Source organism: Acanthaster planci, linkage group LG11 (assembly GCF_054643075.1).
Source record: "Acanthaster planci isolate LZ-2023a linkage group LG11, COTS_SCS, whole genome shotgun sequence".
Lineage (NCBI taxonomy): Eukaryota > Metazoa > Echinodermata > Asteroidea > Valvatida > Acanthasteridae > Acanthaster > Acanthaster planci.
The window spans coordinates 9,787,606-9,802,954 of NC_141787.1; the positions used below are offsets into that span (position 1 = coordinate 9,787,606).

The 15,349-nt window shown below is 40.7% G+C and overlaps 1 protein-coding gene across 1 annotated transcript in view; it reads left to right on the forward strand.

Moving 5' to 3' along the window:
- Positions 1–15,349, forward strand: part of LOC110989125 (uncharacterized) — a 47,777-nt gene that overhangs the window by 30,164 nt on the left and 2,264 nt on the right. Inside the window, exons 31-52 of the mRNA XM_022253271.2 lie at positions 24–113; positions 456–623; positions 2,434–2,589; positions 2,739–3,198; positions 3,443–3,622; positions 4,109–4,219; positions 4,565–4,791; positions 4,947–5,025; positions 5,513–5,677; positions 6,327–6,443; positions 7,429–7,689; positions 8,493–8,645; positions 8,785–8,966; positions 9,894–10,074; positions 10,295–10,441; positions 11,190–11,279; positions 11,575–11,715; positions 11,856–11,968; positions 12,331–12,550; positions 12,932–13,016; positions 13,209–13,270; positions 13,821–14,059. Of these exons, the coding sequence (XP_022108963.2) occupies positions 24–113; positions 456–623; positions 2,434–2,589; positions 2,739–3,198; positions 3,443–3,622; positions 4,109–4,219; positions 4,565–4,791; positions 4,947–5,025; positions 5,513–5,677; positions 6,327–6,443; positions 7,429–7,689; positions 8,493–8,645; positions 8,785–8,966; positions 9,894–10,074; positions 10,295–10,441; positions 11,190–11,279; positions 11,575–11,715; positions 11,856–11,968; positions 12,331–12,550; positions 12,932–13,016; positions 13,209–13,270; positions 13,821–14,059 (3,627 nt within the window). The remainder of the gene's footprint in view (positions 1–23; positions 114–455; positions 624–2,433; positions 2,590–2,738; positions 3,199–3,442; positions 3,623–4,108; positions 4,220–4,564; positions 4,792–4,946; positions 5,026–5,512; positions 5,678–6,326; positions 6,444–7,428; positions 7,690–8,492; positions 8,646–8,784; positions 8,967–9,893; positions 10,075–10,294; positions 10,442–11,189; positions 11,280–11,574; positions 11,716–11,855; positions 11,969–12,330; positions 12,551–12,931; positions 13,017–13,208; positions 13,271–13,820; positions 14,060–15,349) is intronic.

A 15,349-nucleotide genomic window follows, 5' to 3' on the forward strand; every position in this document is an offset into this window, starting at 1 on the left:
AGACATTTCTCTTTCTTTTTCAGAATCAACAATCTAAGAAGGATTTGATATCTCCCACCATTTATCCACCAAATTTCTTCCCATTCTGCGATGACCTGTATGAGAAGATTTATGTGAGCATTTTACAACAACTCATTTGCCATTCAGTAAAACAAAATCTGGTATCTCAATATAGTACACCTAAAAAAATTACTTGCAATACGTGGAATGGTGAAAGACAACGAAGTGTACTCATGGTTCACTCAGAGGCCGATATTGTGTTAACTCAAATTTTCTCTTCGCAAAAAGCCCACTATGTTACGGTATGCATTACTAGAAAGTAAAGAGAAGACATAACGGTACTTTCATATATGGACTATTGTCATATGGATGTTAATTAAAACTCAGTTTTTTTCGCATGTTGTTTAACAAACTGGCACCAACTAGTTTCATTACAAGTTTTAATTTATTTACAGTTCACTGACGACGGTGTCATCATTCTGTCAAATAACAAAAACCTCAATAAATACGCGTTTCCTGGGGCTAAAGGCTCAACCTTTCCTAGCGGACTGAAGATGATAGCACCATTCTGGGTGGACATTAGAGCTGATCTGTTTTCTTCAACAAAGAACGTTTTCTGGCAGGTATGTCACAAAATCTTGCTTAAAGTGTAGAAATACCCGTATATTTTGTACCGTCCTCTATGCTCAACATCCTGGCAGGCCATTCATGATTATCATCAGCTATCCATCGTAATTGTTGACATACATACACTGTTGTCAAAGCTGAGGGTTGTCTTTTCTGCACCCCTCAATATGTTTCACCTTCCGCTCCTCACACTGTATTGATAATGCTGTTTCTCCAAATGACAATGTCGATTGCTCTGCTCTCCCACGTGTTACCATCCAGATCGGCAGATTTCATAAAATGTTTCAACACATGTTTCATCAAATTCCCAATGGCCCTCCTGTACCCTAATGCATATGTTCTCAACCTAAAAGCCTCTTGTACCGTCAAAACCTGCCCCCGCTACCTTTCCTCGGACTGACACACCTCACTGATCGTCTTGCATTCCTTTTTCTGCTTGAGTGACCGTGGTGTAATCTACATTAAGCATCCACTGTCAACCTCATCACCTCCGAATACCATATAAGCAGTTTCATCACTGGAATTCCTGCAGTCTCCCGACAAAGGAAAGAGTATATCCTCCGATTAGTTGACTAGCCTCATGTTCCATTCAGAACCACACCTACCCACAAAAGATATATTTTGCATGCTGCTACTCTATACCTATTTTACTTAAATTCTTCCATCTCTTCATGATATTCCCCTTGTTGGTCAGGAGAGGTGTTAGGAAGGTAAATCGAGTTACTGAATGACGGAGTTCATGAACCTGTGACGCCACGCCTCTCCGTGGCGGAATTCTGGACAAGGGTGCCTTTCACCTCCAAGCTTTTGGCTTGAAAACTCCGCTGAGTAGGGTGTTGGGCACCACTAGGTCTATCGTGATTGGTCCGGTGCCTCGTGATGTTAATAAAAGAATACATGACTGAAATAAGAAACCCATAGATGCCGGACTTATGTCAACAAATGCTTGGTACCTGGTTTATGCAATGTTCTTTCACTCACTCACACAAGCAATACAGAAGTTAAGGGAGTTGTTAATGACAGAACTGTATGACTAGACTTCGCGCCAAGCAGTGAGCCCCACCATTACTCCTACTTGTGTTCATCTATTGCCACCAGGACCTGAATAAGTGTCAAAGGCTATCTCAAGAATGCGCCATTGGCAACTCCGCAAGATGATGATCCGCCGTTTTAATCGATAGTAATGACCATCAATATTCTCCTACAACGATTGTCTTACAGGAACTACGCGCCTTATATGGCCTTGCAAGCCAGCAATTGTCGCGATTACGCCTGAACGTTCGCTATATGCGACCTATCAAAGCGGAGCCTAGCCGCTGCGCCCGCTTAACAAAAATTAAGCTTTTCACAAAGAAGCTTGTAAATGGGTACGCTGTTTTCATCATGCCAGATTCAAATCAGGCGATTGTAATAAGAAAAAAAACGTATTTGAATTACAATAATGCGACCAGACTAAAAGTCTAATTTCTTTGGAGAGTACAGTTCTCTCTTTTAAAACAATCCCGGGGTCATCACAGCAGTTTGATATCGTAATTAATATACCGTTCTGGCCAAATGTAATTGAAGTTTTAGATAGTGGTGACACCATGTACGGTTTACCCAGTCGAAGTCTTCAGACCTTATGCAAGCAGCATACAGAGTCACCTAAATGTAATGATACAAAATAATCCCGCATAAGTTGGACGCATAATACTAGTTTTATAGTTATTTAGACCAATATACATTTCATAATTATATTTATTAGACCTATACCATTACAAGCTAATATTTCAAGTTACTCATATATTCAATTTGTTACTTTCCAAGGTATATGATCAGTACGATTTAAACACCAACCAAGACAATTTGAATACCATCAAGGCTATCGCACTACCAAACGTGGATGCCGAGGGCGATATGAAACTGGCGTACTGGGCGCTGGTTGTCACGTGGAGTAATGTTCAGCCAGATTCAAAGGGAGCTGTAAGTTTTATGAACAGAGTTCACTGTTGGTTATTATCTGTGTAAAATGTAGTTTATTTTTCTCGGCTATTGTGGATCATTGTCAATTGGTTTACGGAAAGAGTGAGACGAAGCTTAAACTCATATACTGCTTTGGCTTTCTTTTTCAGACAACCACATTCCAAGCTGTGCTGCTGACAGATTCCATTCATAGCTATGTTATTTTTAATTACGATCCGTGTAACTCAAAATGGGACACTGCCAACCAAATCAACAAAAACGTCGTCCAGGGTTACACGTGCGGGACACAAGACCGGAGCGTATACGTAGATGTACCCTCGGACTCCCTATTTCAACCGGGGAGCATCGTTGGGAATTCGGGGCAGAGAGGCCGCTGGGTGTTCCAGCTGGACAGTCTCCCAGATGACTTCGTCAACCCGCGCTTATCCTGCCGCAATTGGCACAGTCATCAGGCACCTTATCCGATCTTCAATGCTTACTATCCCCCTTTTGCCAACACGTGTCCCTGCAGCCTGCTAATGGCTTGGCTGGACTGGCGATTCCTGAGCATGTGGCGACATCGTTATTATGTTCCAGCAGGGGACATCCTGAAATACTTTCAAGACAGATGTTAGTATGAAAATTATTTTGAAATAAACTACTTTGAAATAATACACAACACTTTTGTTTGTGTTTTTCTCCGAGGGAAACAATTCACTAACAAACTTATCATCTGACAACCTGTATGCAAGTCTGCCATCTAGATAAGCGTACGGTATTTATAGTCACTTGATTCCTGGCCACTGTAAGGGAACTGTTACTGCAATTGCAATATATTTCTTTGATTCTCCCTTTTTTCTCGATCTGTGCACAGCTGTCATTTGCTTTGTGAGACTGTACCAAGCCCCAGGAACCCCTGGCCCACAGTGCTGCTATGAGTGGTCGACCGGTAGTCTTCTGTACGACGTGAGAAATCCAAGAGTTGCTTCAGTTTTCGAGAGGTTTCCATTCAGTCCACTTTTCTACTCGCCTGAGGTGTTTCAACAGTGGTACGGTGAGTGTCCCCGCTCTGAACTCACTGACGTTATAATTATATAAATGTCTTAATTCGCAGTGCATCTGTACCTGTTAAAGCCACTGGTGGCCATTTTGACGTGACGAGTAAAAGCTGGTAGTTTGCTGGTGTGCCATTGAAACAATTGATTCCACAAACAAACTTGATGAAAAGTGGTGGGCCAGCCAAGGTATGGGCGCGTTTGAGATGGCCACTGTATCTTTGCGAGCTGATTAAGGGCATTGATAGTCCAGACCTCACAGATGTGGGCTTCGTCTTCAATACGTCTAACCGAGACATACTTGTACAGTATAAACGGAATGATGACTGACACAATAATCGATATAAGTAAGCCGAATCATGGTTAGTACGAAAACGCTAGTAGGCCGTACGGATTGTAGTGTTAAAATTATTCACATGGTATAATTTCCGTCTGTGATCTAAAAGTGCAATTGTATCAAACACCACGCATACTAATTTCGGCAGAGGAAGACGTGCTATCCCGTTACTTCTGCTGTGAAAAGTCCACCCTGTGTCATCTTTACATCGAATGGCGCCCTCTCATGACATGTGACCACTACGTACCAACATTTTGGGGTAGGTGTTTCGTTGAAGCAGCAGTGTATAATTTTGGAAAAACATTTAGCTATCATAACGCACATTTTTGTGTCAAAATATCGGTGAGGCTGATGCTGAAGGAATTTGCTTATCATTACAAGAGGTAATCGTGTCATTTGAGATTACAAAGCGAGCGAATACAAGATTTGTAAGGTTCAAAAGTGGCATACTTCTATTCCTAAGTCCAAAAACTTTATTTCATTTAGGCTAGTTCCATTTGATTCAGGGCTTATCCGTTATTTGTTAGTACACACACTTCATCGACGGATCTTTCGAATTGTGAACAATCATTTGACATCTTCATTTCTCCTATTTCCCAACGAGGTTGGTTCTGGGGAGATCCGCACGTTCGAACTCTTGATGGTTTGGACTACACCTTCAATGGCCTCGGTGAATACACACTAGTTCTCATCGAAGACCCGGACAGAGGCGAGAGAATCTTCGAACTACAAGGCCGGACGCAGAGAGTATACGACCCCAAAACGGAGGAGCTAACAGACGCGACTTCGTACAGTGGCTTTGCGGCTTTGGATTTTGCCAGCGGTGCAAGGGTTTGTAACAATCTAACGTGCATAGTACACCTAATATTGATTCAAACTTCGCATACCCATTTAGTCACTGCAATAAGAAATCTGTCACCGTTTCATTTGGCCTAATCTCCGCTAACAGCTCTGGGTATAATGTAGCGTTTGCCTTATCTTTAAAGGTTGAAATAAAGCTCAACAAAGAAGCCACTGACTTGATAACAACAGTGAACGGATCTGTTGTAGAGCCCACAATGGATGGTAAGCTGAAGACAAAATTGCAAGTGTTCCCTTAAATTCTAAGCGCACTAGCACTTCTAAAATCACAGTCAAAGCACCTTTTGCTAAGGTCGCTGAACCTCAGGCAAACAAATGAAGAACCGATTTTTGTTTTCAGTTTGTGCTTACACTTGTAGTTTTCACAGTGTTGTTTTAAGAGAATTGGAGGTTTTTAAAGACGCTAGCAAGCAGGTGATATTCTTAGATATCGTACATATTTCAAAATAAACACACATGCACCCTAAAAGAAGAATTAAAAAGGCAAAATTGCTGTGCCAGGGAAAGCAAAAGATATAAGCGTCTGTATTGGAACATGCAAATTACCGTCGAAATAACACCCTTTTCAAAACTCTCTGAATTAAATGATAAACCACCACCGCACAAATTTGAAATTACCATTTGTTAAATTTGTTGGCAACCCACGACTGTCTTAAGTATTTACGAATATCAAAGCGAAACATTTTTTCAGGGCTGATGTCCAATGGCTTAACTGTGAGAAGAGAAGAGGATCCTCCAAAAGTAGTGGCAATATTCGCTTCCGATATCCAATTTTCCGTGGGCGTGAACAACAGTTTTGTGGACGTCACCGTCCAGCTGAGCCAAAATCACAGAGGGAAATCGAAAGGACTCCTAGGTATAAGACCAGTTCCAGATGACGCACTTCAAATTAAATACATAGTAATATTATGATGACTGAAAATGGGTCACTTGGGAGACATTCCCATAGGAACGTGCACAAAACTTTTCAAACTTTACCGTCCCATAATTCAATATTCCCTAACCCGACCCAACTTTGCATGTTTTCCTTTCAGGCCCTAATCTATCGTCTCTCAAAATGTGGACGATAAAAATTTCCCCCCTTTTGGTAGTTGGAGCATTAAGGACACATTGAAATGTCTTCCTAATGACAGATGTCTCCCTAATGTTGAAAAAGTTACTACAAAATGTCTCCCAAGTGACCTATTTGGAAATATTAGGAAACATGCAAACATTACTGACCAAACGCCTGGTCTTCGTGTATCGTCACTTCCTCAAGCTGAACTTGGTACATACAACGGTAGACGTACACATACCTCGAACTTTAACCTTTCTAGCATTCTGCATGAAATCAATGGTAGAATGTGACAACAATGTTTTTGGAAACAGAGCTCTTTGTATGTATTTCTTTCTTAATTTGTGTATCACGTTTAAGCATACACAACGGTGTAAGCAGTGCCATTGAGGGGATTCTCTTAGTTGATTCCGAATATGAGTGAGGAATTTCCTGAGTGTTGTTTTCGCAGGAGTTTGGGATGGCAACACAACTAACGATGTGCTAAGGCGTGATGGCACATTCCAAGAGCCGACCGGAGACCTGGGGAAGATGCTTGAAAGGGACTTCTTTGAATTTGGAGAAACATGTAAGCATTTTATTTTTGACAAATGCACTCTACGTGCTGCGTTTTATTCAGTTCTATGGTATTCAAATTACACGTATAGTCATACGCAGCAAGGTATGAGACGGAGAGAACCGCCCCTGCTTTGTGTTGGTCATTGTCTCGCAGGAATCTGGGGAATTCCTTTCAGAAATCTTGGGAGGTGTGTTAAGTAACAAAAGTCTGGAATGTGTATAGGGATTGGACATGTTGGGGGGGTTACCCCTCGGTCTTATTTCTTGCTGGGTATACGTATAGTCACTTGAATTTTTAGGCTTTTATGACTACTTCGCATTCTACATGTCATTAGAGAATCTATTGAATAACTAATGAACAAATCAATTATATTCGTTTCAAACACAGCATTCTGAAGCACATGAAATCCCTATCCCTTAATATCAATCATCAATTGGCATTTACACTCTTAGTTACTGGTTCAACCTTAAAAATTTGTCAGTTGCTAAAGGTTTGCACCAGGAAGAAAATATTTGTCCAAAGCCGGGTTCTTACTTGAGACAAATGCAAAGCTCAAGCCAATTTGTGACCCACTCTGTGGAATGTTTCTTAAGCCACTTTTGAGTAAAAAGTCCTTTAGAATAGTTTTACACAGTGTAAATCAGTAGGATCCCATGGCGTTTTTCACCAAGGAGTATCCACTTTCATCAGGATGCCAAACTGAGTGATACACAAAACAAAAACTCAGTTTGCTCTTTCCAATACAAATGAAAACTCAAAACGTGGAACTGGTGACTTCAAACTCATTTTCACAGAGTGGATGACATTTGGTGTCACGAAACATTTGCAAAATTGGACCTAAGTTGAAATGTGTTTAGCGTTTGCGAATTCGTAGCGCGAATATTTAATCTGCCCTTACAAATTCGCGTTCTTTTTCTTTCCTTTGGGCTAACACTACCTACGGAAACTTGGAGAAACATTTTTTGTTAAATTAACTTTCTTTGCCACTGTGCAGGGCGGGTCCACCCAAATGGATCCCACTTCTACTACTTGCCGCCGGAGGAGAGCTGGGACAACATGAATAACTTGACCTTCCGGCCTCAATTTCTGGAGGATCTACTCGCCAGCTTGGACGACGAGCAACTCGAAAGGATAAAAGCGGTCTGTGGGGAAAGCAGGGAGTGTCTCTATGACTCTTTGGTGCTCAATGATACAACCATCGGGATGGCCACCAAGCAAGTTAATGAAAAGAATACCGAAGACTTGATTTCAGCAAGTGAGAGAATGCGTTTTTACTTCGTGCTGTGTGTTAGGATTTCCCATTAATATGATGCACCAGTGTTCTGGGCAATGTTTACAATTCCAATATACCTCTGTCTTGAAAGCCGCTTTGTATTGGCCCAGAGCAATCAGGTGAGTGAATGGTGAAAATGAATACTATCCTCACCATTGGGAATCGTACATCACCGATGTCGCATCGTTTTATCATAGACAAGCCCATTTTTCACAGTCTAATCCATAATACGCAGACCGCCTGCCAGACTATTCATTGGTGCGCTGCTGTGTACTTTCAACATGGGAACTTGTAAACAATACGATCAGCTGTAGTCGCTGCAAAACCAGGAAATAGAAATATTTTTTATAAATTTTACTAAAACCCTGTGAAATGGCTGCTCATCCTTCAGGTGTTAGAACATCATGCACCACACCAAAGTAGTTGTGATTTTAAGTTTTATCTCCCTTCACTCGGCTCCAAATTTATTACCTTTTTCGTATGAAAGAAGCCAATTGAACCCAATAGCTAATTCCCAATGCTTAGCATGAGGTCAGGCGTTTCTAATGTTATATCACTGTTAATACGTTTGATAAAACGGGTCGGCGATACGATCCCTTCCACCAATTTGTTTCGGGTACACAACTCGGGGGAAAATAAGCAAAAATCGGGCAATTGCCCACGAATGTAAGCAGCTTAATAATTCGGCCTTCAACGGGTATTATGCTTACAGTACACGAGATACGTGTACAGATACGTGTACATAGTGATTATGTTTAATCGTAACATTGGTGATTACCCTTTAGCAAATTATCCGCCCAAACTGACGTCAGTTGAGAGCATTACGGCAACCGTAGGGCAGACCTTCATGCTACAGATACATGCTACAGATCCAGATGGGGACAACATAACATTCCATCTGCTGGAGATGGTCACCGGTGCAGGCATTACAGTGGAAGGTTTGTGACACTGCTACACTCGCCACTTTGAGCTATAAAACAATTTCAAAAGAGAGATACTGTGTTTTCTCTTCAGTGTCAATATTACAGTGCATTTCTGTGCCGTGGTTTTGAGTATTTTAGTCATTTCATACCACAGGTGGCCTTTTCAGCTGGACACCCAATGACACCTCAAAGGTCAGGGTCGGTTTTTTAGCAACAGATGGCAGGTCAAATTCGACACTCGAGCCAATAGTGAATCTCTGTCATTGTCAAAATGGCGGAACGTGTCTTCCCGGTCGACATGTAGACGGCACCAATCTGGTTCAAGACCGCTTTGGGGTAAGTTTCTGCAAACATTTTTACAAAAATATTGACATTTCTTTTGCAGCGTCACAAGCATAGACTCGATTGGCCAAACAGTGACTGGGCCCGAGTTAAAAAAAAATATTAACATAATGGCCCCAACATTAAATAATTGCGAAATACTCAACGAAAATGCCCTTTTCCAAATCCCCAAAATCACATCAAGCAATTTTTAGGCAACACCTGCTGTGAACCAAGGGAGAACGTTTCGCAACTTTTGACTACCCAACGAAAATGTGTTTGCAAAAATCCTGTAAGTCTTTATTTGATTTGTCCCATGTGAATTGTCTGCATAAGTCTTCAGTGGGTTGCTGACATAGGGCCCTGTTACGAAGGTTAGAATAGATGCCACAGATAACACCCAGAGATTTAAAGAATGTAAAAGGCACGATTGAACATTGAACATGGTTTCATTTGATAATCATGCAAAATTCAAGGTATTCCTCTGCATATTGTAAAATTCAACCTTCCAACCTTCCTAACAACAAAGTGAAGATTTGAGCACACACCGATCTTCAAATCGTTGGCATAACGTTGTCCGTTGGGATTTCTGACCATGAACAGCGAGGTTGGAGTCAAAGACTACCGCGTTGCGATATACTTGCTCTATTAAAACACCTGGTATATTTAGCCAGTGCCGTTTGATCCAGGTCAGAAGTTTGTACTTACATGATACAGAAAAGACGTAGACTAATTTGGTAGCTTTTGAAGCTTTTTTTATAGGGAAAAAATTGCCTTTTCAAGAAAACTCAAACAATTGGATTAAACCACCTTTTCAGCTTCATTTAAGCTCAGACTATCACTTGCCTTGTTTTTTCGGGGGGAAAGTGAGCCAAACAAAAATCTTGTTCAACATTCCAACATCTCTCCTAATGCTCTGTAGTCGTTCACTTTGTTTATCAGGTATTACTGTGCGAGTGTGAGCCGGGGTGGACCGGCGAGTTCTGTGAAATGGACTACGATGCATGCGCAGGCAGCCCCTGCTACCTTGGCGTGAATTGTACGGATGAGGTGCCTCCGTCCATGAACAGCACGTGCGGCCTCTGTCCTGACGGATTAGACGGCGACGGAAAAACATGCACAGGTATATGATGAAATGGCATAATCCACGACTTTGAGGATAAGGTTTGCATTGCACTCTCTCTCTCTCTTGATGGACATATGTGTGGGCATGTAAAAAGTAAACCGGAGTGCACCATGCGCAGTAAATATACTGTCTTTTGTGATTGAAATGCTGCCATTACAATCTTTAATATTCCTATTTTGTGACAGTTTAGGTTCGATTTTAATCAATTTCTTTCTAGATCGCGACGAGTGTCAGTTGTACAAAGATGATCTAGCTGGCACTGACGAGCCTGGGTGCGATCAGATCTGTGAGAATACCCTACTGAGTTTCAAGTGCAGCTGCAACCGAGGATATTATCTAGACCAGGATAATAAAACGTGCCTGGGTATGCTTGACTGTGCTGTTTATACATTTCTCAAAAGATGTTGCACATGCCTGCCTTACTGAGTGGATTGTATAATTACTCAAGAGACAGAGTGCGCCAAAATCTTCGACATTTTCAAGTTTCTGATTTTGGAAAAACTAACTGCGCTGTTTGATTGCTATAGAAAGTGTAATTCAACTAATTCATTTTTTATTTTCACCAAGAGACGTAGATATAGCGCCAGCAATAAAGGGCCAGACCACGGGTAAAAATCGCTTTGTCATTTTAATAAATTAAATAAATTTGACTCCTGAAATGTATATAACTACAACAAATTCGCACAAAAACGAAGAGAGCCAGATATTAGTATTTAATATTATTAAGACACGATTGTCGTCAATTAATTAAGTGGCATAAGATAAGATATTATTTTATGGAGCAAAGAGGTACAGTCATTGTTTTAACAGTGGTGTGAATAAGGGCGGATCTAGAATAAGTTTATTAGGGTAATATACCTTTTGCGAAGGGATGCAATTTTTTCAACTGTTTTTATACAGCCTTTCACGGCCCTTCTAGTGCTGAGGCTTCAATTTGCAAATCAAGAGAACTGAACAGAGCAAGACTGGCCTTTCACTCATTTATTTATTTATTTTAACATTTTCTTGGCTCTGTTTTGGAGGGACGTGCATGGTTCCCTTTAACCCCCTTCTGCCCCTTAGACATATACATGTCTTTTTCAACCCATTTGTCGACTTCGTTTTGACCATAGAACTCACAGCATCCAGTTGCCAGAATGGAGGAGAATTCTACGACAACGAGTGTGTATGTCCATTAGATTATTCAGGAGCCACCTGTGCAAGTACGTTTTGTCAGTGCAGTGTTTGCCCAATTAAACTCTGCAATATACAATGAAAGACAGTCCTTAAATTGCCTATCCTGAATTGATAAAATATTTTTCTTCTGGAAGACCGTTCGTAACAGCTCAGCTTTGATTTGTAAAGCTTTGAGAACAATCAAACTGAGTGAAAGTCTTAAACAAGATATTTTATTTAATGCGTTATCATTTTGAGAAATATCCCCCAAAAGTAAAGCAGTTTAACCAGATATAAATAAATAAATAAAGAGATAAATTGACAATGGCTTCATTTTTCCAGGGGAGAGCCCTTGTTTGTTAGACGACAACTTGTGCTCAGGAACCGGGCAGGAGTGTTTGCCAAATGCTAACGAAGAGGGCTTCTTATGTCAATGCCGCGGCTATGAGGGATACGTAGAAATCAGCGATGGATCTTGCAAGCGTAAGAAATTCCATAGAATGCCTTTACAATGAATAATGTTCTACCTATATGCTACGTATTTAGGCCGATGTACAAGGCATGTGCAGCGCAGTGTTGAGATAAAGTACTTTTTAGTAACAATATTTTGGTTTTTTTTTCAGATTACCCTTCCTTTGGACTAGTTATCAGGCTTCTTATGAATGAATTCACCAATGCGTACAGAAATCCAACATCTACCGCATTCAAAACGATTGCTGCTACAATTCAACAGGCGGTAATTAATATATCAACTACACCTCTTTCAAATGTACATTATAAAATAACGAAAATAATTCGGATTTTGCTTAGTGGAATTTCTTGCAGCTATTGAAAAATCTCACCAGGTCCTGCAGTTTTTTGACAGGAAAAACATTCCACCCGGACTATTAAATGGAAGCTACAAATCAGAGAACAATCTAGTACATTGTTCAGTTAAAGAATGATTAATTATGGGTCATGTATGAACTACTTCGTTGGCCCACGAATGACTATGAACTGCATGTGTTGCACTCTCATTGCTACCAACAAAAGGACGTCTCAACCGATGATATGAGAGGGTCTTCTGCTCAGGGTGGTTAGCTTGATTTTTTTCATCAGATTCTAAACAAACTCGCCGAAAGTCCAGCCACAGCGAGCGCTCTTTCGGTGCAAGTGACGAAGATAGAGGAAGGCAGTTTGATCGTTACCCTTGTGGTGTCATATCCTGTGAACGCAGCGCCCTCACAAGGCGAGCTGGAAAAAGTTATGTCAAGTAGCCGTAACCTGACAGACGGCAACTCATCCATTCTGATAGACCCAAGTTCCGTCCTTGCCAAAGGTAACATTAACTGTGCACTCATCTTTTTTTCTTTTTTTTTTGATTTAAGAAACTGATTTGTTCCTTACACAAATGCAGACAAAACAGTGTTGTAAGACTAGGGGTGATGCTACCCCCATCTACACGGTTGTTATAATCGTTTGAAACATAATGCCTGTCATAAATCTTGTAGACGATTTCAGGGCTGTTTCATTTTGTGGTTTTTGTTTTGTTTGGGGAAGACTTTACACGGGTAATAAATTATGTATTATTATATGACCTGGACAGTTAACTCTGTTTAGCAGACTGAGCCCTTTAACTCCTTTAGAAGATAGGAAACATTACTTTTCTCGAAATCATGAAAAGCATCCTAAAGCTGGCCTACTGCATATGTTTCTGCAGAGGTGTCGACCAGTTGCTCTATGGACTACTGTCTGAACAGTGGAACCTGCGTAAGGCCTAGTTTCTCGCCGTGGTTTACCTGCACGTAAGTGAGGAAAATTTTGCAGTGTACATTATAGTTAACTTTCAGGATAAAGCATTCATTCAGTCAAATTCCCACTGTAGGAAATTTATACCGTCGTAGCTTTGCTTCATTAAAAAGATCACTAACTCATATCTCGGCGCTGTTCTGCGTGATACACCTAACAGTAAACCAAGTTCTTTGTTACACCTATAGATGTAAAGCTGATTTTACAGGAGAGCGATGTGAGACGAGACTTGCACCAGTACCTCCTTCAGGTAAGCAGGTCACTGCGAATGACACAGAATTAGAAAAGAGCAGTGAAATTCACAGTGATGAAATCAGTCTAGTATTCGTCATACTTAATCTACATATACAGCGAAGTATGGCGCAATGTATACCCTTTTATAGCTGAAGTGCAAGCATGTTGGTACGCTTGTACGCGTTTTGCTATGTGTACAACATTTACTTTCTCTTTGGAAGAAATGATGAAAGATGTGCATTTGGGGAATTCAAAGACATTGCTTGCATATTATTTGATTTTTGAAACATATTAGGGAAATTGAGCATGTCGTTGGATTCGGGAAGAGTTTAACCCTTATCATGGAGCCTTGACCTTCACATAGGACTTTTTGCTGATAATGAAAGTTTGTCTCTGCCAAATATTTAGGCCTACCATTTGCATCTTGGCAGACAGTACTGAAACGCAAAATAGCTGTTCATGGGACAGTTTGCCAGATATGAATCGTGTATTTTTACTACGGCCGTTGAAAAAAAGCAGGGCGAGATCAGATCGATGATGTTGGATGTTTCCTTGTAATACCTCAGACGGTCTACCTGTACTTGCCCTGGTGTTCATCATCACGGTCTCGGTGTGTATCTTCATCTTCGTCGTTGCAATTTGCCTCTACCTTACCGTCAGAAAGAACAAAGTGGACCCAGACAAAACTCCCCCCGACCAAGAGACTTCAGGAAGGGTCAACGTAGGGCGTAAATCTGGAGACAGGATGGAATGGATAGGAATGCAAGGTGCAAACCAGGCATCTTTTTCTCCACCTAAAACTAAGGTGAGAATAGACCTTCGGGGTAATATTGATTGCTACAGCGATTGACAAAGATTGTTTGTTACAGCATTTGAAAGACAAACAATACTTCCAAAATACCTCTACATATAATATTTTGTTTGTAAAGTGACGCCCGGATAGGTTTAGTAGGCCCTATCAATAATCTTCTGGGCGACCCAGAAGGATTAAATAGAACTGAAGGCAGTTGTTCTCTAACCACCATGGCCTGGATGGGATTCCTGGTTTTTTGCAGTTCAAAGAGCAGATCCGAAAACATAAGTCTACGGATTCAGGGGCTAACTTCCAATTTTACGGGGGGGTCGTTTTCTTTTTTGGAGCCTCGCTTTTTGGGGGGTTGAGCCACAGGTATTTTTACACGCTTTGTGAAGAAACAGAAATTACAAAGTACCAGAAGTGCCTTTAATCATTTCAAAGAAACTCTCTCTTTCGGAGAAAGATGAGGCATGGGTTCCTGCCCCAGATCTGCCCATGGGTTATAGCAGATTTGTTTGATTGTCTCTCGTGTTATGAGGATATTTTCCTCCAATACACGGTTGGTTATCTTCCTTGCAAAAATCTATTTCAATCTTGAGTTGTGCTGAATGCGTCGCTTGGCGGTTTGCCCTTGAATAGCGCTGTCGAGGGCCTCATGTATTGATCCCCGTTACGGATAATTTCCTCGTCACTTTTTGTATACAGTCTCCAAACCAAAATCATCCAAACAATAATTTTATAGACTCCTGAGATCTCCCAGCAACTGACCCAAAATACTGAGAAGTTCCAAATGAATCTTGTTTTCAATATCTGCGAATATCGGGGATGTATACAACAATATCCACCATCGAAGATTTCTGTTTATAATAACTCAAACAATGATTCTTCTGTTTGTTTTTCTACGATTTTATGCATGTATGACTCACCTCCTTTTTTAACAAAATAAGTGATCAAGTTAACTCACCTAGACACACGGAATTTGAAAATTGTGCACTGCAAAAGCTGTATTTTAAGCCACTAATCACTTTTTTGGCATTTTTTGCCAAAACATGTCAAAATGCTAAGCACGTTATAAATTTTTATTGGATAGTATTTCGCCACTGGACATTGATATTTAGGACTTGGACACTAACTGGTTAGTATCCAAACATGTTTGCCAAATGATAGCAAAATCGTGTTATATCGTGTGATAGCCAAAGCTAAACACACTTAGAGTGTGTATCATATTCAAGAGATCTTAAAGATCCACAGCAATTCCTAAGTTTTCTTTTACAAGTAGACCTAACTTGTTATATGCAA